Genomic DNA, 17,965 nt, shown 5'->3' with positions numbered 1-17,965 from the left:
GAGGTGGGTTTGGTAATTAAATGTGTTCTCCCATAAAAACTAGTAATAATTATGATATACAAAATGACAAGGTTGATATTAAATCAATTATTTCATTTAAGTTGTACACCATTTTTAACGTGTTATGGTACATATATGTTATAAACTTACTTAATTAGCTCCCTCTTGTGGTCATTATGTGCTCTGCAGAATCCAACATTGCATTAACTTTAGGGTTAAATTAATTTCTCACAGAGTGAGAGTGATGCTCTGTGTGTCCATCACACAGAGCAACACTGCACACACACAAAATAAAGGTCCACTCCTACATGTGTTTTAACTGTTATTTTATAGAAACAGGACTCATTTAACAGTGCAATCCACTACACTCCTCCATGAAACAAAACTTGGGGAAGGAACATCACTCACTCCACAGATTTGACACAAAACACAGACTGCAGGTTAGGTTGGTGACTAATATCTACATCAGTGTTCACCTCACACATACAGAATACATGACAGAAGTGACGACAGACACAGCCTGCAGGGAGCTTTACGATCATTTTTGGTGGTATGTTTGCATGATCATCGATGCCACTTTCATTTCAGTCAGCCGACACAAGCTGAATTGTGAAATGTTTGCTCTCTTTTTGGAAAATTACACAAACGTTTGGAGTCTCTCAGTCAATCCCAGACCAACAGGTTCCCAAATACACAAGAGTTCAGCTGAGTGAAATGAAAGCGACGCAGTTTTATGCACAATATGTCTGAGTGTAACAGGCTGCAGGTCAGTAGTTCAGTTGTCAGGCAGGAGGCCTCACACCTAATATCCGGTGCATGCCGACTGCTCTCTGTGGATTTCTCTAAATAACAGCAAAAGCTTGTGCTTGGTCTTATAAATCCCGTTGCTGCTGCTGCTGCTGCTCTGTGGTTTCTGTTGGCCGGACGTTTGAGAAGTCGGTGTGTTTAGGTTGTTGTCTAGCAGTCGCAGGCACGACCTGTAAGCACAACATGGAAAGAGAAGTCAGAGACCAGAGACATTTACTAAACCAATCGACTTTTTCCCCCCCCGTTCGTAATCTTCACCTAAAAATTCATCAACACTGACTCTAAAATGAGACCATTTGCAAGAAGGAACAAATGTGTAAATAAGACAAAGCTGGTGATAACAGGCAGGGAGGAAGACAGAGACAGAGCAGGTGGAAAACATGGTTGCAGTGAATCCCTGCAGGCGTTGTGAAGAAATGCTTACACTTTACACAGATCTTTCCATGTGGGTCTCCGCTGTATTTTGTTTACATCAAAGCTGCAATAATTTCATGGCTTACCAAACTTGTCTTCATAACATATGCTGTGTAACATTTTGGTCGGGTCGGTTTAAACTCACCAAGCACAGGTAACAATAAGCTATCTGCATTTAGTTTTACAATACATGTGCAGTTATATGAATATATAGATATCTGGAATATCTATTTTTATAACTCTACATTTTACTTGATAGTTGGTAAAGTTGTTATCAGCGATAGTTTTCCTCTAGTTTAGGGGATTTTAACTTTTTAAAGCAAATTAAAAACAAAATGTATTTAATTTATCACGACCGGCCAGTTTTATTTTTTACTCTATTAGACTTGTGAACGTTTTTTTAAGAACTGTTAGGATGTTTGTCGTCAAAACTAATAAATAAAAATCCCTGTAATGTTGCAATAGGTGAGATGTGCAAATAATTATTTAATCGCTTGTTTAACTGAAACAGAAGATATTTTCTGACCTTTGTAAATAAGATCTAAACTCTGTGAGCATATTGCATAAAACAGAGCTATGCACAATCAGGCAGACTGCCCTCCAACGGGTTCACTGCTGAGTCTTTTTATAGCTGCTGCAGCACAAGTGTGGTGACCTCCAGCAGCTCCAGTCCGCTCCCTGCGCCCCTCCTCCACCTGACGGACGCCCGGCGTCCCGCCACCTGTTGAACAGCGAGGTCCGAGGCATCTCGGGCCAGCGCCGACAGCAGGGGTGTGTGTGTGTGTGTGTGTGTGTGTGTGTTTGTGTGTTTACCACAAAACAGATGGATGGAATAAATTCAGCTTTTAAGCAGAAAAATTTAACGAGATTGGAAATGAAACTCTGAATATCTAAGACACTATTACGCCTTTTGCATCTGCTAATAATCCATCAATAGTCCTCCTAATTTTGTAAATCTGATACTTTATATTCCATAAAAATAACAGTTTTATCTGACTGACAATTTTAAATAAAAGATGTTTTCTTTGCGATATTTGATTTAGCTTTAGTCAATTCATATGCAATCATTGCCATCCGTAACACAGAAGGAAACATATTTTTAAATAAATAATATTTAACTGCGACATTATCTGGAGGGTAGATTGTAGAAGAATCTAATTTTTTCATTGGAAAAAAAAAACATCCTATGTTAAATATTTTTAAATATAAAATCAGTAGAGCTATAGCTAATGACTCTCCTGTCTATTTGTGCAAAGTTAATACAGCTGACATATTTTTACTATATGCTGCACTGGAAATAAGTATTTAATCTCCTAAGAAAAGTTCTGCAAAACTGTATTACATTAAAGATAATAACTCGTTTGCCTGTCATTGTGTGAAAATATATTAGACCTCATCCAGCTCAATAAATATTGAGTAAATAAATATAGAGGATAATATATTAAGTACAAAAATCCTGTCTTTTACACCTAGTCTAGAAGATGTCTAAAGGTATATTGATGTAAAAGAGGTAAATAAGGGGAATTACAGCTCTGAGGATCACTTACGGTTTTATTTTTGGACATATTGATATTAACCTGTTGGCTGATAGGTAACTAATTGCAGAAGAGTGTAAATTAGAGTACCTTGGTCGCTGAGCATCTGCTGAGCGTTGCTTCCTGTCCTCCTTCTGAAAAGAGAGTAGAGCTTCAGCGTTTCCACTCTAGTTTCACACAGATCTATATTTGTGCTTTTAAAAGCTTCACCTCTTGTTCTGGTTGAACTTGCACCTGCAGTGACCACCTTCAAGAGAAAAGAAGCTCTTTTTTTACGATGGCTGTATCTCTGAGCAATATCACATGTTTACCAAGATGTTTCTGTGTGTGTGTGTGTGTGTGTGTGCGTGTGTGTGTGTGTGTGGGTGTGTGTGTGTGTGTGTGCGCGTGCGTGCGTGTGTGTGTGTGCGCGCGCGCATGGTGTGCATCTTACTGAGCAGGATAGTGATGCCAATGAGACAGAGGACAGCAGCCAAGATGAGGCCTCCAACCCGCAGCCTGTGGTAGTCTGCACAAACAAATGGCGCTCATCATTAAACAGTAAGCTAAAATAAATATTAGCAAAAGGGCCCGACTGCATAAACTAATTTCCCCAAACATCTTGGTTCAAATGCTGAGAGCTGATGTTACTAATTAGACTTCTGTTATTGCAGTAGTGATAGAAGAACGGTGAATTACCAAATGTAAACGCTTCTTCTCCGTCTGTTGAAGTAGAAAAGAAGAAAAGTCAGAGAGGATGCACAGCAACATTAATAAGTGACCCAATGTAAACAGTGTGATGAGCAAACGTGGTGGCCTCGTTCTGAGCCTTTCACAGGTCACAGCATTAACACATTTGTTGTCCTGAACTAATATAAAAGCTGATGTGAGGGCAAAAAAATGTTTTAAAAACATTACTGTAGCTCGTGGCCTCTGCGTTGACAGACACCAGGGACAAAACTGAAAAAGAAAAAGAGAGAGAGATACACATCAGTGAAGTGAACCATAGCCTGAATCACGCGATCACGCGATTTCACAAACAGGAAAAGAACTGCACAGGAAATACAAACCTCTGCAGGATCAGTGCTTCAGCTGACGTTTAATGTTGGTGTAAATATGAAAAATCCAACCATTAATTTGACTTCTTCAGTAAGAAAGATTCACTAAATTACTAAACTACTAAATATTTCTAACGTTTTTAACAAAAACCGTCCTATATACCCTATAAAGTAAATCAAACTAAATCTTTCTTTTGAGTTCGTCAGAGGCTAAAGAAACGTTTATTCATATGAATCTATGATATCCCGTTTCCCCTGCTATAAATATGACAATTAGAAATGTCTTAGCTGCTCTTCAAAATGGGAAAGACAACAGAGCACAACACTTCAGTAAACTGATGCGTCTTGATGTTCATAGTTACACAAATGGAAACATAAAAACAGCTAAGAGTAATAATTCATGTTTTAAAAATACATTTTTAAAAAATGTATATTTTTCAAAGACAGTTTAAACGCCTCAGCAAAAGTCAAGATATTCAGTTTTACTTACAGGTCATAAACACCAAAGTGAGGATCTTTGACATCTTCATTCTGTTTTGATCTGAAACAGACAAAAGGTACAGTAGGTTCATTAAGATGCAACGCAAACTCTTGATCTCTGTCAGGCTCTGGTAGCAAATACTCGAAATAAAAGCCTGAGAAACTGAGTGGAAATGATGATTTGTTTGATAATCTAGGCAGAACATCAACTTGAAGCCCATGTTCCCATGAAATTGCAGCTTCAAACATGAATGCAGGGTCACCAAAATGTTTACATTTTAAATATCATGCGTCGCATTTGTGATGTTAAAAGCTCTTTGTTGTGCCGTGGGCCGAGCAGCAGAACGAGACAGAAACACCATGCGACCCGAACCTCTGAGGAATAAACATTCGCTCGCAAGCAAATAAATCCAATTATTTCACATGGGCTGAAAATTGGGGTGATTTTCATGGTCACAAAGGGATGAAGGCCTTAAATATCTCGTGGTAACTGCATTACAAGGTTCCCATGTTAAAGCTTCAGAACTGTAATCTTCTTTGCTCCTGCTTCAGTGCAGCTGTCCGTCAGAATGCTATTATCCGGCCCTCAGGCTTTTAAAGCCTTTCTTGCTCTGAAGTGATGTATTAATCCTGTTTTCTGCAGAGCAACGGCATAAAAATGCTGATATTCTATTAAAAGAGCACTTAGTCTGTGCAAATGTTCACAGATCTAGCTCCTGACAATAATAAATCAAGGTAACAGGAATAAAATGCAGTGGAGAACTACTTATACGCCTTGAGGTAGTTTTCATTTTGCTACTTTCTACTCCTGAACGTCAATGGCCCATTATGACACAGAGATATGTTTTCATCTAGATGGTTATTGTCCTGCTAGACGCTGAACTTCCACCTCAGTGTCAAATCTTTTGAAGGGTCCACCAGGTTTTCCTCCACGATTTTCCTACATTTAGCTTCATCTATCTTCAAATTGACTCTAGTTAGCTGAAGAAAAGCGGCATCATCATTTTATTTAGGGTTATCGGGTTGAAAATGGGTTCCACAGAATGCACAGCAAGCCTTACAGATTTTATATCTACAAAAACTTTGAAAACCATGTAAAAAAAAACAGGTGAAAAAAAAAGAGAAAACAAAAGGGGATATGAACATCTTTGCAGGGCATTTTAAATCTTCCTTTATTAACTCATTTCCTGGCGCTTTATTTAGATTCCACGCGTCATCCGAGAGGATCAGCTCCCATGTTGTTTGTTGCTGCGATGGTTGCCATGTTGGGGAAGACGCACCATATGAACGCTGAGGTGACACACCTCAGTCTGCAGTGATTTTCCACTTACTGCACTTTTCCGCTTTGGGTGCATCACAGGGAAGAGCAGACTCGAGCGGGATCAGATTCACACACAGTCACATGCGAGAGTGAAAATGCAACACTTCGAGCGGCAGAAATCTGCTCTGTAGAACCAACCTAATGATCCCCAAGATAGCTACTGTCTCATTACTTTAGCAAAATGAATTTGTCAAGGTTTGTAGGTGTAAAACAAACCAAAGCTGAGTCTGATGGGATCAGAATAAAGGCCGTTGTTAAAGCGGTATCTCTTCCCGCTTGGCTGCCGGTTGGAGTTTGACAGCGGGGAGGGGAGAAAGAAAACAACAGGATGAGCGCTTCTCTCCTGGTGCCTCCCCACAGCAACCCCAGGCGACGCCGGGGGAATGCAGAGGATGGGAAGCTGGCCGGCGACCAGCAGAGAAAGACAGAGCAGGGAGAGACGTGCAAGAGACGGAAGACGAAGAGCGATGAAGAGCACGCAGCAGGGAAAGCGGAGAGGAGCCTGAGGAGCAGCTCCCTCCTCACCTCCACCAGCATGGTCATATTCTACAGCAAATGTTTGTATAAGGTGGAGCATGGGAGGGAAGTGCTGGAGGCTTTGTGCTCAAGGAAAGATAATAGTCCAGCAACTTGCTGGGAAAGTGGAGTGCAGTCAGTACGTGTCATGAAGCAGCTGTTTGAAGAGAAAAGGGCCGTGCTGCCTGTCACAAAAGGTGCTTAAACTAAAGCTGCCAGATGAACATCTTAGCCTGTGCAAACAGGTTCACCACAAGAATGGACCACAAGGTGCTAAAAGCAGTCTTCAGCAGGAAGACATAACTGTGATACTTATAATAAACAATGCAATGACAAAACTGACTCTTTTTCCGTCTTGTCCTTCATTACAATGCTACCTTTATGTAGAATTTGAATCCATGGCATGTCAAATATTGCTCCACTAAATATTGCATTCAAGAAGTGCTTTGCAACTGCAATATTACAAAAAATAAAAGACCTGGAAAGATTTAAGTTTCCAAGAGAAATCGTGGATAAAGACCTTCTGGAATCAAGTCTACAATGTGGTTATTTGGAAACCAAAGCAGATGACATGTTTGTCATAAACCTGCAGGCGTCCAAGGAAATAACTTTTAAGCCTTGAGGCAAATTCTGCTCATCACGTTTGCTCCAACGTACTCAACTAAAGGAACACTGTGTAAGATTAATGTTGACACCGGTACTGGTTCTGTCCAGGGTGTGCCTCCCAAGCATTCTGGTGCTCTCCAAAAATTTTAAGACAAATTAAAAAAGGTGCACCACCCACATCGACATTAAGACGTCAATCCAGAGAAAACTACTAAACTAAACAGCGAGTCACAGCATTTTGAGCATTTGAAGGAAAACAAGAGCAACACTTGTTGGGATAACACAAATCTCTCAGGGATTCGTCTTGCAGGAGTTTTAGAATTTTCCAGCCTTTCATGTCTCACACATCTTGCAGATTCTTCCTAGTGGGAAAGACAACAAATTCTCACACAAGCCTCCTGCCCCCCAGCAGATCTATGCTCTGCTGTCTGCATGCTGAATCCATTAAAAAGCACCATTAGCTTCCAATCTTGTTTTGTCCTCCTTGTGACTTTTTTATGAATCTTGTGAAATCACAGCTGATGGGGAGGATTGTTATACTCCCAGGCCTGAATTCCCCCTGCGCAGCGACGACTCCAGCCGCGCCTGTTGCAGCAATAAAGACTGTTCTGTTCTGGCTTTGTCATGCCACTAAGCCAATCTCTGACTGGGTTTTGTTTTCAGCTCTCACTGCAGTACTTTCCCCACTTTTTTTCCTGTCTCTCTCTTTCCTGCTTCACATATCTCTTTTACTACTTTTTTTTTGTTGTTGCCAAATCTGGAAGTTGAAAGAATTGCCTGTTTGTTTAAAGCCACTATAACCCACTGCTTTTCTTCCCTGGATGAGCTTCTGTCCCCTCCCTTTGGCTCTACACTCTGTTTAAACTTGTCCTTTACTTGTACCCTGTTCCTAAAAAACACTTGTCCACATCCCTGCACTTTTGCCATCTTTCCCCCTTCCCTCCCTCTCTTCAGCCTTTTCAACCCGTTTATCCATTACATTACAAAGTCCCAGAGGCAGGGCTTCTAGGGTTTCTGCTCTTGAGCCCATAATCAGTTTCTGCAGTCCAGCCTCTCTTCTTCTCCTCTCTGACAACGGTGAAGCTGCACAAACCATCCAGGCGTAACTCACCTATACGATATGCAAGCAAAACTGGTATGTTTACGCTGAAATAAACAAACCCGCCTCGCCCCTGAAGACCAGACATGCAGGAACTTGTGAAAGATTTGCAGACTTGCATAGTTTACTTACATAAAGCTGTTGTTTCTCCTAAGGCTGCAGTTGATCATGTTATTACATTTAACTACATTATCTTCACTGCCGTCGCTGGTCATAGGGGTCCTGCATTGACTTTCTAGAACTGCTTTAAATAAGGATAAGGATGAAGTGCATTGTGGGTAAGATAATTGTAAATTAGTTTAGAAAAACAGTAGATTCAGCTGATGAATTACATCAGTAGGTGGTTGAATAACTCAAAATAAGCGATTAAAATGTTTCACGGTGTCTCAAGTCGATCACCATTTTCCATCTCAGGACTGGAAATAAACTGCAGAGTCAGGATTAAGTTAACTAATACTTTAAATCACCAAAGTTTCTGTAAATATTATAATGCAGAAAAGAAAGTGGAACATTGTTATTGATCTTGATCTTGTTGTTGCTTGTAGTTGTAGACAACAGACCTGATCACTTGGACTGCACCAAGCAATAAAACAGCCTGGCCAGAACAGACTGTGGATGTCCACAGCTGCTGTGACTTGGGGGCCGAAGTGGTTATGAAATGGGAGAAGGAATAGATAAAAAAAAAGTCAACACGAGAGTACAAAATGGGAGCACGGATTGGCGAAATGGCAAACTGACTCAGAGCGGTGAAAACCTCCCTGTTGGCGTCCCCCATCACATGCAGTCGGTGTGCTGATACGTCTGACAGCATGTGTGTCCAGCTCGGAAGTATTTTTCCAACGTGTTGAACTCCCAGACACGTGGGTTTGTGTTCCTGCACTACAAAGACAGCTGTCTATTTTCAGGGGCGTTTTTTATGCCTAAATTAGCATCAGTGCATTCCAGTGTGCAACACATCCTCAGGGAGCTCACATTTACAGAGGAAGGTTTTTGTTGTAGCCTGAACACAGTGACGACGGCTGAGTCTGTTTCGATTTCTTTGAGGATTAAGTTCCCATTAATCTTTGGAAAGAGAGAAGAGTCAGGAATTAAGGATTTTAAAGTGGAAACGGATAACCTTAAAGTCTTGTCCAACTTGCCCGCTAGATGCCGGCTAATCAATACTGACCAAGGATGAGCTGCAACAAATGGAGCAACTTCTGTCATGGTTGACATAAAAAAAAAAAAATCGCAATAGAGACAGGAAGGAAGAAGCCAGACTCGGTGGAGGTGGTTCGTTAAAGGATAAAGTGAAACAAGAAAAGGAAAAGCTCACAACATCTCAAAGGAAGCAAAGAGTGAACAGGAGAAGGATAGTAGGAGAGAGGAATTTAGGCCTCAGAGAACGAGAGAGGCAGGAAGACAAGGGAGAGCGAGATTGAGAAACCGAGGAAAGGAGGAGGGACACAGGCAGAAAGCACGAGGGAGTGCAGCATACTCCAGCCATGAGTCACACATGGAAACCACAGGCGCTAACAACAGACTTCATGTGCCTCGCTTTGCCGCCACACACACAGGACGAAGGGATGGAGTCCATTTCTATAATTTCATTCAACCAGACTTCAGTTGAAAAACATGCTCAGTCTAAGATCTGAATCAATAGTTACAGAATTAAAAGCAAATCTGAAAGGATTAGCTGTGGTTCATCAGAGCAGAGCTTTACAGCTCTGAGGTCAAACGGTGAAAGCAGTGAAGGTCACAACCATGATGCTGATATAAAATCAATGCCTCCTCGTCGGGGTTTCTAAATTTGTGTTCGTGAGCCCGCAAAGTGATGCGTGAAGAGGTGAGGAGGGAGCGGGCGCCTCTGAGCTCTCTCTGTTCCTCTCCTCCGAAGCCAAAGTGTTTCTCTCAGTTTCTCGTGTTGTTTTCGCTGTGATCACGAGAGGCGAGGTGAAGACGGAGAGCTAAGTCTGTCTCATCTGTGAAAGAATAAATAACTCCATCACCTCGTTTCAGGATCCCGAACTCCATCCTGCTGTTATTGGGATAGAGCTCTAAACATAACTTGTTCTGCAGCACGTTTAGGAGGAGCAAGAATTTTATTTCTGGCTCAAATTTGTTGACTTTCTTTGTGATTCTTTTCTTTCTTTACAAATGCAAAGTTTGTAGCAGCAATCATGACTCACAGGTAGGAACTGGCAATGTAAATATCATTATATCCCATCTGACAACTTTAAGCAACACTAATTTCCCTCTGACTTCCACAGATGCAGAAGGAATGTGCCGATATGCAGACGACACCCTGATCTAAATCCTTCATCGACATTCACCAGAGAAAATGCTAAGAGTTTTCTGTAACTACAGCTTCACCAACGGTTTCTGTCCCCTTGTCCTTTTCCCAGGCTGTCCTTCTAACACTTGGCAAACACGAGTCACCATTGCTCTTATCAGCTGGCCTTCTGTCTCTCACACACTCGCAAACACACCACACTCCACTATATGCTAGAGAAACCAAGCTACAGCTTGGCTACAAAGAGAGCTTCATCAGGTTTAGGAACAAAATGTTTCCAAATGGATCGAATCATTTGAAATCACATTTTTAATCAGATTTATTGTATTGTTAGACAGCTGCTAATATATTTGGATTGAAATAAGAGAAGATTTAGCACTTCCAGTTAGACTTTTTTGTGAAATCAAACTAACGATAAGTACAGTATAGTTTGTCACTTACAGGAAAAGCATGCTAAGGTCACTTTTTAATTATTTGTTTTTGACAGTTTGTTCTAAATTCCTATATAGTCAAGATAACTAAATTTTCCCTCTTTGTTTTTAAATCAAATTCTTGATTTAAAGGCTTTTGTTTTTACTGTGTACAGGAAGACTAAAGTGTGAATGAATATGAAATAAAACTGGAGGGAAAATGTGGTGAAGACAAAAAGATTTGGATCCAGTTATAGATGATCAATGACTTGTTATCTTGAGGCGTCCATCCTGTTTTAGGTGCAAATCAAAGCCAAAGGCGTTACGTTCAAGTCCTTGTGAATTTGACAAACATTGAATACTCCTGAATCTGTCTTTAAATGATTGCAGAAGTTTATGCTGTTAAAACTCATTATTACTGGCAAGTATGTAAACTGTGAAATATAGAAAATATAAACCTAATGTAAATGTATTATCCTACACAAATCATAGATTCCTCGCAACAAGTTTTGAATTTCTGAAACTTTTACTTTATTAGTGAAAACAGAGCAACAAAAGGCACCATTAAGAAGGAGAAGGGGTCACCCGGTCGCTACTCATACATGGACCGCCTCTGCTCACGCGCATAGGTAAGTGCTCGCGTGCTGTACTGGCGGTCTCGATAGAAACTATAAACAGGACAGAAGGTAAAAATGTTGCTTTAAACTAGATTTCACTTTTAATCATGTGTCTAATTACACACTGTAGCAGGAAATGTTGCGGTAATTTTTTTTTCTCGAGTCTTTGTTGCCGTTTAAACAACCGACAAAATGACTTAATGTGATTTTTTTGGGGGGTGTTCCATCAAGTTTTCGGGAGAGATTTTCGCGCACGCAACTTATCTAAAAAAAAAAAATAAATAAATAAATAAAAAAGTCGCAACACGCCTTTTCTCGTTTCAAGTTTCCCAAAAATGGACTTAATTGTCCATTTGTCAGAGGAAAGAAACAACACGGACAACGTAAAGAGAACATTTCAGACTAAAGGGTCATTTTTGGTGAAAACTTACCCTGAAACTCGTTAAATTCAGCAGCAGAAAGCGAGCGGATATCTATGCGTGACTCTCTGAAGCAGCGTCCTCGGTCCACTGTGCGTGCCCACACCCAGCCTTCAACGCGTCCCTCTGACACTCAACAGGTTGGCTTTTCGTTTAAAAAAAAAAGAAAAAGAAGAAGAGGGGGTGGGGCAGCCGTGTTCAAAGCGCTGCTACAGCTTTGTTAAAGAGTTTCTGATCCCGGGTCGGTTCCCGCTGACTTCAGAACGAGCGACCGGACACGAGTGGGTGGGGAAGCTGATCCACAGTCAGCCCACAGAAAAACGTCGGATATAAGAAGCGCTCAGTTGAGCAGAGTTTTGCCATTCGCGTTCAGTTGCTTAAAAATAAAGACATAATGATTAGATCTGTATTAAACAAGGCTCTGACACATCTGTTAACTTTTACAATTGAGATGTTTATTAGAATTTCGACATGCATTTAGGTTGGTGACATTTATTTCCCAAATCCTTTCAATACTTGGACAAATATAACTAAATGTATCTATAACTGATCACATATCACCTATTACAATTGACACCGTTTCATAAAGCTTATAATTAGCCTGCATATGCAACATTGTAGTAATGTCTATGAATCCTTTAGAAAGGAAAAATAATGTTGTCTAATCAATCTATATTTACAGACAATAGAAATAGTTATTAAATAGACATTTAAGGACAGAACTGGACAAAATAAAGTCTCGTTTTAGGTGGGGGAAATATCACATATTTAGATTCAACAAGTTTAAACTATGACGTAAGGCTGATGGTGTTTCAGAAATATAATTTTGGGGATGCTGGTTGCTGTTTTTTTTTTATGTCTGTACAGGTTATGCCTGATCTTCTGAGCTGATGTTCTTCCTCTTACTGTCCCACCATTCTCGCTCCTCTTCCTGAACCGGTTTGTCAGGAGCAAGATCAGATAGCACCTTCATTATCCTTCTTTTGGCTGGATAAAGAGGGAGAAGGGAGTAGCAGCAGTTAACAAGGCAGCTTGTAAAGAAAGAGGCAGTGTGGACAGCAAATTTAATTTCAGACAAACTCATGATTCATAGAAATGGCTCACCTGGGTCTCCTGCATTGGTTATCTAGGACGGAAAAAATGTTTTTTAAATGATTTGCAGATATCTGGACAGTTGGGACCAAGAGGAAAAGCTGAAAATGTATGTATATTTTTTGTCTTTGGAGCACTTACAGAAAAGCAGGCCAATTGCACCAGCTACCAACATGCATGTAAAGACGAGGCCTCCAATCCTTAGCCTTTCATAGTCTGTCAGATAACAAAGCACAAACATCTTGTGTTTGAGTTGGAAATTTTGTTGAATGTCATATTTTGAGTCAAAGCTGTTAATAAGTTTCACTTTTCTATATTTTTGCAAACAGTGAGTTGCAGTGCGCAAATGGAATTGTAGTCAAATATTTAATCATGTGAAACTATGTTTCACATTTCAGTGTATAAGAAAAAAGCAGCTTGAGGGTTCACACTTACTGTAGACAAATGGATCTGAAGACAACAACAGTGAGAGACATGGAAAAGAAAGAAATGCGTTTAGTTACAGTTTTTAATCAATCAAGATCCAAGACAAAATCCTGAAGTTTTCTCATCATCTGTGGCCTTTGTAGTCTCTTAATCTCATCTTTTGCTGCACACAACGGGTCAGCCAGCTGAAAGAGTACAACTCTGCTTTTTTCATGCTTTAAAGAAAAGACAAATTAAGCTGCTTGGAGTTATTTGTAGTAGTCGTAAATGCAAAAAGTTAAGAATAGGAAAAGAAAAGCTGCTAACACTTTAATATTAAGGAGCCTCTCTTTTAGGATTAAAAGCTTTGGCATGCTGGTTAAACAAATAACCTGACTAACTAATCTGTTAATAAAATCCCATTATCATGTTACTCTATGAAGAACATAAAAGATACCATAATCTGCACAGCAAACTCTACTTTAGATTGTCTCATGTCAAAGTAAATAAAAAATAACAATAATTACATTTGAGCAACAACATTATTATAAATGTTACACTGTTGGTGATGCTTCTTTTACATTACAAATAAAAACAATTTGATCAAATCTGTTTTCACTCAAGGTGACTAATGTGAGTCTCAAGCCTCGTTTGAACTGGTTTATTCACAAACTGGTTCGCAGATCAGCTAAAGCTAATGGGGGAAAAAGAGAGAAAAGTTATGGCCTTACTTGCTTCAGTTTCCATAAAAATGGAGAACAGCACTGAAAAAAAGTAAAGAAAAAGAAAAGCCAAATTATTAAAAAAAAAAAAAAATTAAAATGATTGCTTCATTTCATCCATCTGTTCTAATAATAACACGCAGGAAAGTGTTTTTCCTGCTATAAATACATGTGTTAAATACAATATAATGTTTTCTTGGTTTAGGTTACCTGCTAGCAAAGTGACCAGACTGAGTTGTCCCATCCTGAACACAACAGACAGTCAGCTGGAAGGAGACGAAGGAAAACACACACACACAGAGAGAGAGATAACAGCATCGTGAGACATTTTTCTCATCACTTCTTTTTTGCTCGCTCTCTTAGACCCGTGCAGACCAGCAACACCGTGTACTTTGCCCTTTCCTCGGGAAGAACGTCCTTGTGCTGAGAGAGGTCAGTGCCTCGTCAGCAGGGGTGCATTCTGGGTATTTGTAGAGTAAATAGCGGATCACTTTTTGTTATGGGTCGAAACCCAGCATGTCTATAGAAAACGTTCCTACGGCTTGACTGGGGAAAGTGTTTTAGTGTCCAGCCAAGTCAGTCATGTGATTTACAGAACAGTTTTTGTTCAACCTCTCATGATCTTTATCTGATTTTGAACTTCACATGATAAGTATGGATTTGTTACAGAATATTACTTCTCATTAGGCTGATATTTTATGAAAATCAGTCAAATCGATAGCTATAACGAAAGACAATATTGACTACACAGCTATTGTATTGTTTTTGGAACTTCCCAATGAACCAAAGTGATCTTCAGCAACTATCGACCAATAACAGTTTGATTTTGACCAATATTTATTGGTAAATTTTGCTTTGCAGAGACTGAAGCACGACAATAAGCAAAGGTGGGTGCTAACATTATGAAGTAAAACACTGTGCATTAGTTTTGTTGAAAGATTTAAATAGATTTTTAAATAAATAACCACCTGGACACCGTCTATGTGGGTTGGTGCCCAGATGGCCAACCTGTTCCCGCCTGCAGCAAAGCTCTCTTGTCACTTGGTGTTGACCTTGGGCTCGAGGGAAATCAAATGTGTTCTGGTTTCTGTTTCTTCTATCTTCCCTCTGCCTAAAGTACATTCATCATTTCGGGATTTAAAGGCCCCTGTTTGTTACTCTGACCAGGAGATGCAAAAGTGAATTCATGAAATGCTTTTCTTTTTGTTCGACTGGAAGATTCGTTGAAACCTCAACACATTTTTCTCTCTGCATCTTCTTTATCTAACGTTTTGAAAAGAGAGTTTGCATCAGCATCCTCCCTGCTGGGCATCAAATGGACGCCAGAATAAAGCAGAGGCCTTTTGTGACTCTATTTCCATTATGACCTTCGTCAGGTGACTTCTCAATGTCAGTGTCAGGTTGCACTTAACAAGCCAAGGTTGACAAAGACTTTTGTCTTCTAGATTCAAACTGTAAAAAAAAAACAAAAACAAAAAAACACCTTGCACAACATGAAAGCATTTATCATGCAACCTGAAGCAGCAGTGGATTTTGCCAAATCGAACTAGCAGAAATCTACCCAATCGTCGATTAAATGTACATGCGTACAAAATGAATAAATACGAGAGGATATATCTGTCTTTTTAACTCAGGAAGGAAACTTTACATTTTCATTGAAGCACCTGACTATCATCTGTACTCACAGACACGGTCTACTACACGGACAATCTTTTTTGCATATTCCCTCTGCACAAAAAAAAAAAAAAAAATTACTACTTGTGCTCAAATAAGGATAGAAGACCAAAAAACTCATTCAGTGCTAAAAAACAAGCATGACCTTCCATGTTTAGCTTCGAATTCACCCCACCCTACCTGGGCTTACCTGAGGTGACGATTCAGGAGCAGAGGAGCGTTTGTGAAGACTGTCCAATGTTAAAAGTGCCTTTTCTTTTTTACCTGAATAAGTACTGTCAGCTCCTCCTCTTTGTTTGGGGTAGAAACATTTGGATGTGCACAGCCGCATTGTGAGTGGGTCATGACTGCTGGCCTGACGTGTGCACAGTATGCATCGAAGGCCAGTTGAAGTATTATTCCACAAACAATCAGCAAGTGTTCAACACTGACAAGTTTTAAGAAAAAATGACACAATGAAACGAATGTGTTGGTGACCTAGAGTGTCAGCATCACATTCAGCTGCAAATCCTTTAACTTACGCCAACCTGAAGTGTAGAACCAACAAGTAGACTTTATCGTCTCTGTCCTTGTCTTATGTTCTACTACACCCTGAAATCTCATTCATTTATTTACTTCAAACACGTTTTTGAAATAAATTTGTCCACGAATAAAAAGCGCAGGATGTGTAAACAGTTGGCGAATCTTTGATTATTATATTTTTGCTGTCCAGTTAGTTCAAACAAGACAAACATCATCCGGCTCATCTATCACTGAACCTGCGGAGGCTCAGCTGATCCTCGTCGTGGTTTTAATGGCTCACTATAACACATATTCAGATGATGAAGTCACCTAACCTGTCTAGGGAGTTATCCTATTTCAACATCAGTCAGTATTTGGTTCACAGAATAAGAATGTAATTTATAGTCATATTCTTGTGTTTCATCTTCAGTGATATTGTTTCATGTAAAAGCAACACAAAGACACAAGGGAGAGAGTTTGTGTTGTACGGCGTGTTTTTCCACTCCTTCTTTCTCTTCCCTTCCTCCACAGGTAGTATTGTTTCCATTTTGGTCTCTGGGGCTCCGTCAGGTATCCAGGTGTCACCCAACGCCCTTCTCCCTGTAGATTAACTTTCACTCTGCTGGTCTGGTGCGGGGCAGACATTTTCCTTTTAACTACCTGAACAGGAGAGAGCGTTTATTTTTTTCTTCCTACAAAAATTGTCTGAGTCACATTAAGGCTTTAACACTGCGAGAAGCGGTTTGTTCTCAGTTCATTCGATTTTCAGGCGTTTCTCCTTCCATACAGCGCACGCTTCCACAATGTGCAAACATATACAGGTCGGTGTGTCTGAGTCTTGTTTCTGCCTCTGTCACGCAGAAAGAAGCAGCGTCTTAACAAGTGATAGCTGCTGGGACACGTCTGATGGAGACGCAAAGACAAAGACACATACCTCAAGGTTTGTGTGTAAGTGATAGAATAATTTAGCATCAGATACTTGGTGACATCGAAGCAAAGAAAGAAGATACAACCCAGATTTAATCACCTCCACTAAGCTGTCTGTGTCACATTATCATTGTTTGGTCATTGCTGCTGTTTGTTATCACATTACTCCATAAATGTTAACAAATTGCAGGCTTATTTACCAGATATCTAAGAGTTTAAGTGCTGAAATGTTCAGACTGAAATCGTGTCCAGTGTGTGTCGCCTCTGTGGGATAGAAAAGGAAAACATCTGAATGCTCCAAGGCCATTTGTCTGACTGTTTGCTGGCTTCCTGTGTTCCTGCTAATGAGTTTAGATAATGGTCATTGTGCTCTAAGACATCTATCATGCCAAAGATTAAATTACACGATGATTGCTTTAGTATACAGAAGATACTTATTGCAGGAATACTGCTGTTAAAACTGAAACAGAAAGGCTGAGTTTCTTCAAATCAAGGCCAAAAACTCATTTATTTAGAGTTAATAATAACATAGACACACTAAAGCTACAATCGACATAAGTGTCCTTTATATTTAATCATTGAACTATATCTTGTGGTTAAAAAAATATTCTGAACCGTGCAGATCTCAGTTTTACCTTCATTATGTAACCTAAAACGACGAGCAAAACAAATACAGAGGTCAGTAGAAGGTCACAGTCGTACTAAAAGTTGTAAAAACTAATTAACAGCTCCACCTCTGACCTATCTCGGCTTGTTTTTGACTTTCCTCTGGAATATTTTAACCTTTGTTTCCTGATATTTGGTGAACATAATGTCCCCAAAGTCATTTATTGTCAGCGAAAGGTCACAGCGTGAACGCACACGAATCAGTGAAGGTTATCTCACAGACATTGGCCGGACACACACCTCTGTTATGGTGCTGTTTAAGTGTGTTTGTCCATAAACAGCACTAGTAAAGGTCTAAGAACAGGTTAACTCAAAGTGAGTAAAAAAAAAAAAAGGTCACAGAAATTAACCAGGAAAGGCAGAGGTGTTGGTAGCACAAACGGCCACAAACATTACTCCTGTCTGCATTAATATGTTTATGTACTTATTTATTGAAAAACATCAG

At 39.9% G+C, this 17,965-nt stretch overlaps 2 protein-coding genes across 2 annotated transcripts; both read right to left on the bottom strand.

Moving 5' to 3' along the window:
- Positions 1–309: 309 nt before the first annotated feature.
- On the bottom strand, positions 310–11,704 carry fxyd3 (FXYD domain containing ion transport regulator 3). The gene is made up of 8 exons (XM_014976430.2): positions 11,546–11,704; positions 4,284–4,334; positions 3,654–3,695; positions 3,435–3,458; positions 3,190–3,264; positions 2,967–3,003; positions 2,847–2,890; positions 310–977 (listed from the first exon to the last, which is right to left on the bottom strand). The coding sequence occupies exons 2-8, from the start codon at positions 4,321–4,323 to the stop codon at positions 958–960; spliced, it is 282 nt and encodes a 93-aa protein (XP_014831916.1). The 5' UTR covers positions 4,324–4,334; positions 11,546–11,704; the 3' UTR covers positions 310–957.
- A 262-nt stretch (positions 11,705–11,966) lies between these two features.
- On the bottom strand, positions 11,967–15,767 carry fxyd11 (FXYD domain containing ion transport regulator 11). Its single transcript, XM_088014024.1, has 7 exons — positions 15,617–15,767; positions 13,963–14,018; positions 13,762–13,794; positions 13,061–13,075; positions 12,767–12,841; positions 12,638–12,659; positions 11,967–12,520 (listed from the first exon to the last, which is right to left on the bottom strand). Exons 2-7 carry the CDS (start codon positions 13,994–13,996, stop codon positions 12,490–12,492), a joined length of 210 nt encoding a protein of 69 aa, XP_087870150.1. The 5' UTR covers positions 13,997–14,018; positions 15,617–15,767; the 3' UTR covers positions 11,967–12,489.
- Between the last annotated feature and the right edge of the window lie 2,198 nt (positions 15,768–17,965).

The sequence above is a fragment of the Poecilia mexicana genome, unplaced genomic scaffold (genome assembly GCF_051168715.1).
Source record: "Poecilia mexicana isolate PSO_F unplaced genomic scaffold, ASM5116871v1 scaffold_16, whole genome shotgun sequence".
NCBI lineage: Eukaryota > Metazoa > Chordata > Actinopteri > Cyprinodontiformes > Poeciliidae > Poecilia > Poecilia mexicana.
Note: the sequence above shows the minus strand (reverse complement) of the source record. Positions and strands in the feature narration are given on the sequence as shown.

What these genes read in the sequence shown, in the direction of transcription:
- fxyd3 (XM_014976430.2), bottom strand. Translation starts at nt 4,323, where the DNA reads ATGAAGATGTCAAAGATCCTCACTTTGGTGTTTATGACCT. An exon ending in CACTTTGGTGTTTATGACCT is followed by an intron (nt 3,696 to 4,283) that starts GTAAGTAAAACT and finishes TTTCTTTTTCAG; the next exon opens with TTTTGTCCCTGGTGTCTGTC. An exon ending in GCAGATGCTCAGCGACCAAG is followed by an intron (nt 978 to 2,846) that starts GTACTCTAATTT and finishes TTGTGCTTACAG; the next exon opens with GTCGTGCCTGCGACTGCTAG.
- fxyd11 (XM_088014024.1), bottom strand. Translation starts at nt 13,996, where the DNA reads ATGGGACAACTCAGTCTGGTCACTTTGCTAGCAG. An exon ending in TCTGGTCACTTTGCTAGCAG is followed by an intron (nt 13,795 to 13,962) that starts GTAACCTAAACC and finishes ACTTTTTTTCAG; the next exon opens with TGCTGTTCTCCATTTTTATG. An exon ending in TGCAATTGGCCTGCTTTTCT is followed by an intron (nt 12,660 to 12,766) that starts GTAAGTGCTCCA and finishes TTTCCGTCCTAG; the next exon opens with ATAACCAATGCAGGAGACCC.